At 49.7% G+C, this 8,240-nt stretch overlaps 3 protein-coding genes across 3 annotated transcripts; all 3 read left to right on the top strand.

Moving 5' to 3' along the window:
• The first annotated feature begins 2,332 nt into the window (after nt 1-2,332).
• GUITHDRAFT_156117 (hypothetical protein) lies at nt 2,333-3,046 on the top strand. Its single transcript, XM_005820158.1, has one exon. It carries the CDS (start codon nt 2,460-2,462, stop codon nt 3,003-3,005), a length of 546 nt encoding a protein of 181 aa, XP_005820215.1. The 5' UTR covers nt 2,333-2,459; the 3' UTR covers nt 3,006-3,046.
• A 2,549-nt stretch (nt 3,047-5,595) lies between these two features.
• GUITHDRAFT_81648 (hypothetical protein) lies at nt 5,596-6,204 on the top strand (the record flags this gene model as incomplete). The annotated part of the gene is made up of 5 exons (XM_005820157.1): nt 5,596-5,640; nt 5,696-5,782; nt 5,829-5,897; nt 5,947-5,988; nt 6,037-6,204. Coding segments are annotated over 5 exons (411 nt in total), but the record flags the coding sequence as incomplete, so codon positions are not given.
• Nucleotides 6,205-6,787: 583 nt separating this feature from the next.
• Nucleotides 6,788-7,899, top strand: GUITHDRAFT_156116 (hypothetical protein). The gene is made up of 8 exons (XM_005820156.1): nt 6,788-6,814; nt 6,871-6,989; nt 7,046-7,106; nt 7,162-7,336; nt 7,388-7,477; nt 7,602-7,675; nt 7,728-7,769; nt 7,850-7,899. Exons 1-8 carry the CDS (start codon nt 6,803-6,805, stop codon nt 7,862-7,864), a joined length of 588 nt encoding a protein of 195 aa, XP_005820213.1. The 5' UTR covers nt 6,788-6,802; the 3' UTR covers nt 7,865-7,899.
• Nucleotides 7,900-8,240: the final 341 nt, after the last annotated feature.

Genomic DNA, 8,240 nt, shown 5'->3' with positions numbered 1-8,240 from the left:
AGGAGGAGGAGGAGGAGGAGGAGGAGGAGGAGGAGGAGAAAAGTGTGCGGGTGACAGGGAATCTAGAGCACCACCATCTTGCAGAGAATGTCTTCTTACCCAAGGTTAGACCTCTCTTCTGCCTCCTCTCCTTCCTCCATCTCTCATCCCTCCCTTCTCCCTCCTGATAGATCTGCAGGCGGAATACATTGGAGAAGGACTGGGACGGTAAGATACAGGAGGGAAGGAGATTGCAAGGAGCGAACAAGCAAGGGATAACAAGGGGAGAGGAGGGAAGAGGAGAAAATGAGGAGGAGGAAAGTGTAGCAGACTAGGAGGAGGAGCACCAGGAGCAGGAGGAGTAGGAAATAGAGGAGGAGCAGGAGCAGGAGCAGGAGCAGGAGCAGGAGCAGGAGCAGGAGCAGGAGCAGGAGCAGGAGCAGGAGCAGGAGCAGGAGCAGGAGCAGGAGCAGGAGCAGGAGGGGCTGAAGCGGTTGGTTGACGGGGAGGGATGGTGAGCAGGGGTTGTTGTGTAGGTGGGAAGAAGCTTTTGACCTCCTTCAACGGAGTGTCAAGATCTTGTCAAGGCAGCTGGGGAAAGAGCACGAAGCGACTCGAGGTGAGAAAGACAAGCTGTGAAGATGTCCGTTGACATGCAAGGCAGACGCGCTGAACAGAAGAGAGAGATGTAGAGCTAAGGTTGACTCGACTACCATTCTTCTCCCCGTTCTCACTTGTTTTATCTTCTCTGCCTCCTTCTTTGCCCTTTCCTGACTTCCTCTCCCTGGCCAGATGAACGATCGCCGCAAGCTCTGATCATCTTGGCGCCAGCACTCCCGCATGATTGTTTCATCGTCATCCGAGAAGGCCTGGCAGTACAGGACTCAGTGACTAGCGGACAAGCTTCACGTAACAAGGGGCTTCCTCTGCCGAGTCAGTGGGAGAGTGCTCAAGTGCTACCCGGTGACCGTCCCGCGTGACAGACTGAGAGCTGGTTTCAACTCACGGTTAAGGTACTGGAACCAGGCCTCGGACCGGTCGAAGAATCATATCGCAGATAAGAAGCGTAGAGTACCGGTAGTGGTAGTTCCTAGGACCAGGCAGTCCCTATTTTAGGGACCGACGAAGAGGAAGAAGGGCCGCACGCATTTGCAGGACAGGGAAAGGAGAACGAGGTGTATAGTCTCTGTGAGACTGGATTGCTTGAAGTAAACAAGCCTTGAAGCTTGACCATCTATACCAATCTCTTATCACCTCCGTTTGTTCTCTGTATCCTGATATACTATGATGATTCCTGCGCGGCCATTCGTGATAACTATTACCACTGCTACAGAAACTTGCAGTCGGTGCTATCACTGTCTACTTCGGGTGTCACCGTACGGTCACTGCCACTGGCTGTGTCACCGTCTGGAGAGAAGGTTACTGGGAACTTCAACATTCGAGTCTTGAGCCTAAAAGTTTTCCGAAGGGCCGATGGCGACTCACAGTGACCCGGACACGGTGACCCGGGACTCACACAGACCGTACGGTTTACTGAGTCAGGCCGCGGCGCCGCCCGGCGCAGACGCTCAGTGGCCCGTCCGTCACGCCGTTCGTTCACTTTTAGCCCTTTCGTTAATTTCTACTCTTCTTTTCGAGAAAGTTTTTTTGGGGTGGCGTGTGAATTCAAACAAGTTTTCAACGGCAGCAAGAGATACCGCCCGACTCGATCCGATCGGACTGCCCAGCCGCGGCCCGGCCCGGCCTCGGTACGGTACACGATGGCCAGCTGCGCCCGGGGCCCTGGGTCACGAGGGCGGCGGGCTGCATGACTCATCACTAGTAGTATTTGGATCAGTTTGTGGTGGTCACGGTATCGGTTGCCCCAGCAGGACCCCGTGACACAAAGTGAACAACCGTGAACCGTAGTGTAAACTCTGTAGGGGACCCTACCCTATTCAGCATAAATAGATATGCTAGGACTACCCGTGGAAGAGAGCGGATTAGAAGGGGTTTGATACCCGTCATAAGTACCCCCAACACTCCCCACAGTGAATATGATCCCGCTCGTTCCGAAGGCCGGCGGTTCAGTTTTGTCGCTGTCCTTTGCATTTCATAGCTCCATGATAGTAATATAGCCACTGCCTTTCAAATAATATAGGGGACAATCTGAGGTGAGCGGGAGTTATTGAAGGACACGAGGTGTAAGCATCAGTATATTACTACACAAACACGCCATTTTTAGAAACTCTCAGCCCGAGATGTATCCTTACTACACATGAAAATGTGTGGTAAAGTCTTATTTACTCCACAAAAAAGTTTCTTACTACACCGAGGTTCCCGTCTTAACTGTCCTGCTTCCTTCCTCCCTGTCGTCACAGAGTTCAACCTCACGTTCTCTTGCTCCCTCAAGAAGAACTCGCCTGCTCCTCCCTCTTCCTGTTCCTTCAGCAACTTCTACTTCTACCTTTTCTTTCATCTACTTGCTTCGCATCATCAAAATGGCGACTCCGGTCGACTTGAAGGACTTCGAAAAGTTCTGGGGTTTCTCCCTTTCCCCCAGACCCTCCTCACAGAGTCATCAGCTGAGCAACTGCGAAGATTCGTCCCTCGATAGGACTCGCTCCCGTCCGCCGGTTCTCATCGATACCGAATGCGTCTGGCTCGCCGCTGAGCAGGACCATCGATTGATGACAGTGATAACGGAATTGAATCAGCTCGATGGGAGGTCGTCACTTTCAAAGCAGCCGGCCTCTCCAAGCAGATCCTCTCCATCCCACGCCCGCCGACATGGCGTTCACATCAATTCTCATACGCCCAGGCCTTCTGCCATCAAGCGAAGAGATGTCGGCGTCCGCAAGACGAGGGCGTTCAAGCCCGAAAGGGTTTGCACAAACCCGCTGCCTTCTAAGCAGATTGAGCACCGAATGTCTCCTCGTGCTCGAGCACTGAGTGGACCCGCGGGATCAAATTCCAAAGATTTGCTGGAGCTTCATCGCATTTGCAGACAAGCAAGCTTAGAGGGGGCGATCAAGTTTTGCATGTAAAAATCTTATATAGAGGTCATGAATTAATAAAGTTCTGTATCATACGAATTTCAGTTTTCGTAGGGTGTGATATGTCACATCTTCTGATTCCTGGGAAGCTACAGAAATGCAACGCTCTCAAACAAAATGAAGGACTTGAGCGCTTGCAATTTAAATAGACTCTTCCAGATTTTGCTTTGTGAAAGAATTATATTTCCATTCATGTTCACTTTAACACATAAGACAATGAGTGCAAAAGTCTCGGCAGATGCAGCATGCAAATGAGATTGCACGTTTCCTACACCCGCGTCATTCGTGAATCCATGACTGGCTTTCTCCTTGCGCTGTTGCAGTTGATGGGTGGCTTACACTGCTCCAAGACTCTTCATCTCTTCGAGCCAGTTTTGCTGGAGGGAGTTTCAGTGAGTGGAGAGGCAGCATATACCCCGTTGACTCCTTACCTGGTATTTCTGTTCCTGGGCTTGTTGTTGTTGCTCTTGTTTCCTGAAATCGTAATCAGGCAACACCCAAGGACCAGCCCAGCAACGAATGTTTGGATCAAGGAAAGGAAGCAGAGATCATTTTTGTGTTCAATGCCAGAAACTGAACTGGTTTGTCCTAAAATAGAGACACAAATTCATGTGCAGAGATCTTTCCTTTTTTTTTTTTTAACTGTTTTCAATGTACAAACCTGATGTCATCTCCAGTAGGAAACTTGGGAGCTTTAGATCATAGGATCTGAAATTCTGCCAGCAAGACAAGCGAATCAGTTATGCTTTCAAGAGACAAGATAGGTGGTATTACGCCTCGAACGAGCGAAGCCCTACGAAAAGCAAATAATCTCAGACGAAAATCTGATATTTGGCACAACCATACCTGAACCTTCTCCAAGATGCTGAACATCCCCCTGATGACAGTAGTATTGTTAGCGAAAGAAAACCAAGAACAATTTCCAAGCGAATCAAAACATCTTCAACTTCAACACAATACCATTTATCAATTCTGCAGCGAGCTACACCAGACAGTTTGCTTTGTACGTTTTCAAGCGTTCAGAACGATGATCGGGCTTTAACATTTCAGCATTGAAAACATTTTGTTCGTCTCTCATGCCTTCGATTCATCAACCTTCGCTCTAACCCTCACCCCCCTCTCTCGTTGCCGACTTTCCCAAGTCTCGATCCCACCCATTGCCATGGTGCCAAATCCGGAAGGCATCTGAGCCTAGCCAGCTCTGGGGCAGGCTCACTACTAGCTGGTTTACCCGGCGACAACCACCACATATCGAAATAGTTTTTGCAGATGTTGCCTTGTCATTTGAAATTAAATGATGTATTTTGAATATTAAACAATACACTTCATCTTATGAAATGACATTATTAATTTTGAAATGTCCAGTCAAAGTATGGAGTTATTTCCGCAAGCAGTGAACTCAAGGAGTTTTTCTTTTGTGGTTACTACCAAGACTCTTTTTCTTTTTTCTTTTTTGTACCTTGGATTTTGTTTCTTTTTTTTCTGGTGTTTTTCGTTTTTTTGGGAAACGTCCGTACCAACGGGTCTCAACGGGTCTCAACGGCCCGTACTAACGGTTACTACCAACACAAAACGGAAATCAACGGTCCCAGTACCATACGTTATGAAAAGGTATAAATATTGATCAATATGGTACAAAAATTAGTACAAGGTGGTTAATTTCATTACAATATTTAATATTATAAATTGACTCTTGGTACGAACCCTTGTACCAGTTAACGGGTACCGTTAAGTCTTGGTACAAACTGTAACGGTCTGAGGGAAGTGCTTGGAGTGGGATCGAGCAAGTGGGTGGGGGTCCTCTTCAGTTTTCCACTTGTGAAAATCAGGGTGGGTATATATACCCACCCTTAAGTTTTAACAGTATTCAGTATGTTTAATATGGGTATTATTTGAAATATTTGATTTTGGGGGGTAGGGATAGCTTCTTGGATCTAAGGGGGTGGGTAGGCATTCAAACTTGGACTTTCGAAGTGATGCTAGAAGAGCATGTGGGATAGTGCGCCGATGGACGCTAAGATGGGATGATATGATGTGACACAGTGATGTATGATGATATACTTATGCCATGATATGGTTGAAAGAAGTGCTACATGTTAGATCAGATTGTGTATTGCACATCACACCACTTCATGGGTTGTGTTGTTTTTATCATGGTATAGGAGGCAAGAGCAGGGGGTTGGAAGGACAGTAAGCAGTTAAAAGGACATGGATAGCGAGAGGAGGAGGAGATAAGAAGCACTCTTGAGCCTGTGCATAGTGGTTACGACAATCTGATGGTATATCCACAGGTCAACAGCGACATGTCAGGTGTAGAGGTGAGCCCAGAAGGATCTTGCGACTGAAAACAAGCTCATTCATATTACAGGTATCAGCCACCCCTCCTACCGCCTCACAGCCAGAATCAAGTGAAGTATATGCGCATGGAGGTGCAGGTGCAGAGCGGAGCTGTTGCTTGTCTAAGGCAACCTGACCCCTTCGATGGCAGACTCAACAGACGGCAAAGGAAACTCGATTCAGGTAGAGTAGTTAAGCTTTGATCTCAGACGATCTGATCACATGACAGAAGTCCTCGTCCAAACCCTGGACTAGGGAGGAAGATCAAATGATTATTGAGCATGTCCAGGTGACCCCCGCATAACGTCTGCTCACGTGTCGTGTTGTGACAAGGGAGTGCTCAGCGGCATGGAACCAAGTCTTGGTCTCTGCTAGCCGGTTCAATTCCAGGAAGGACGGGAAAGCAGATGAGAGAAAGATGGCACAATCAGGTATGAGCATGTTGTGTGCGGCGGTATTTAGCTAATGCGCTTTCAGCTCGATCCAAACATCAGAAAGGACCCATGGACCACCGAGGAGGATCAAAGGCTTCTCATGGCTTATCAGGTCTTGCATGAACCTTCATCTCTGCAGTCACGATTGATTGTCGCTGCAGCGGTATGGATCAAGATGGGCCGAGATCAGCAAGCTGTTTCCTGTACATGTTTGCAGTTTTCGACAGTTGTATCGCTGACTGGAACCCAAGGGGAGGACTGACAACTCAATCAAGAACCGATGGTATGGGAATGTTCGCAAAGGGACTCGCTCCCTGGAGAAGCAACAAGGCCAAGGAGAGTCGATGCCTTCCTACAGTGCAGCGGACGGGACAGTGATCTATGGCAGCGGCCCTGTACCAGGTGACGCGATGAGCTAGTTTGTGATTTCAACTCATGATCTTCGCAGGAACTCCCAAGAAGGACATTGCTACGGTGGGGATGAAGAGGCCGGCAGAGGACCTCGAGGTTGCCCACTGATAAGACCCAGTATGATCCTGACCCCTCCTCTAGATGAACCCTGCGAAGCGCATGGCCTCTGGCACGCTGACGTCGTCAACGATCACGGTGCTCTTGTCGCAGGTCGTGTCTCTGGGTCGTGACTAGTCCCCCAGACCTCGTCGGAAGCGGTGATTGCTTGCTGGAAAGTCATCGACGAACTCGTCAACCGACAACTCCCCAACGCGGTACTGTTGCAGTCTGTGAGGCCGTCCGACCCTGACCAGTTGTCTCCTCTAGATGAACTCGCTGCAATATAAAGCTGCGCCTAGTGATCCCATCAATCTGCAGTCCGAACTTCAAGGTGTCAAGACAACGTTGGAACAGGTCAACGAGCATCTTAGTGGCTCCCGTGGCGCCTGACTCGGCTTTCTGCAGGGCGGGTACCGAACGCCATTCGAGATGCATTCAGCTGTTGTAAATATCTGGCGGAATTGCCTTGAGAAGTCTCCACAGACCTTGTTCTACTCGCTGGCAAACATGCTGGCAAATGTGAGCGGACATCCTCTCAAAGCAGGCAGCAGGCAGTTCGTAACATGTGACAACAGATCTTCGATGAGCTCTACTTCAAGAGCGTCTACTTACCCCTCAACGTCATCTCACTGAACACGCAAAAACCTGCCGCGAACGGGACCAAGGTGCGAGTGTACAACGCTCCAGAGCACAGGTATGCAACCAAGACCTGTCATGGGACGATCTTGTCTGCGATGACGGCGACCTCAGGTGGTGGATCGGAGTGATCACAGAGTACGACGTGAAGCAGAACATGTCTCTTGTCACTCAGGTACATCTCGTACGCTCGCTGATGGTAAAGTACATGGCCGTGACATGCTCTCCAGGACGCGCAGGCTGCTTCAGAAGCGGGAGAGTCCGTAGAGCCGCTGCAAGTGTGGGTTTCAGTGCCGTCGTTCTACGCGGAGGTCTTGACGGAGGACGGCAAGGAGCAGCCTTCAGACATCAACCTGCTGGACGGGACGAGCAACCTCTTTGCTATCTCGCTCTCCTCCGCTAACGGTGATGTCATGGCTGGACCCTCCTCCTGTCTCGCTGACGTCCTGCCCTTAGGGTCGGGGGTCTCGATCGGGGAGTCCATGGTGACCGGGGAACAGCTCAAGGCTACGTTGGCCAACACTCAGATCGCCGCCTTGTTTCCAGGTCGGCCACTCCTCTCCTCGCCCTCTCTCCTCTCCTCCTCCTCTCCTCTACCTCCTCTCCTCCCCTTCCGTTCCGCTCCTCTCTTGGCTCGTCTGCCTCCCTCTCGGTCTCACTTGTTGTTCAGAGTACAACGGGACCGAGACGATCTTGAGTGCGTTGGAAGCACACATAGCGGCGAAGCAGCCGGAGCTAGCTAAGGTGAGGGAGCCAAGACACGCGCTGTATGTCGCATCCTCATAGTTGTCTTCAGAACAACGACGGCGACTCGTCTGGACTAGACAAAGACTCTAAGGTCGGTGCTGTGTACCTGTGCCTTATGATTGACCGCATGATGGGGCACGGGGTTTGATCTGACTTGTCGTGTTGCAACAGGAGGAAAAAGCTTGATTGTTTGAGGGGTTGATGTGAAATCGACATCTGTCGAGCCAGTCCTTGAGAGATCAGCGTTGCTCGGCTACCTGTTTACTAGATTTCTTGATATTCTTATCTTAAATTTAAACTTACTGCATACTTCAAAACTTGCTCCTTCTCACAGAGCTTAACTCGCTTTTGTTCAAATTATGCATCATCATATCACACGGGGAAATGTCATTGTTATCATCAAACCTACATCCTTTCATCACAAGTGTCATCGTCTCTATGATCATCAAACATCACTGTTATCATCAAACCTACATCATCATCGCACGAGTGTCATTCGTTGTCTTCATGGAGCAAGCGGCAACACCTGCTCGGCCTCAGATTTCGTGACCTTCCCCCTCCT

The sequence above is a fragment of the Guillardia theta genome (assembly GCF_000315625.1).
Source record: "Guillardia theta CCMP2712 unplaced genomic scaffold GUITHscaffold_188, whole genome shotgun sequence".
Taxonomy (NCBI): Eukaryota; class Cryptophyceae; order Pyrenomonadales; family Geminigeraceae; genus Guillardia; species Guillardia theta.
The sequence above is the reverse complement of the archived record's forward strand: the minus strand, read 5'-3'. Positions and strand labels throughout refer to the sequence as shown.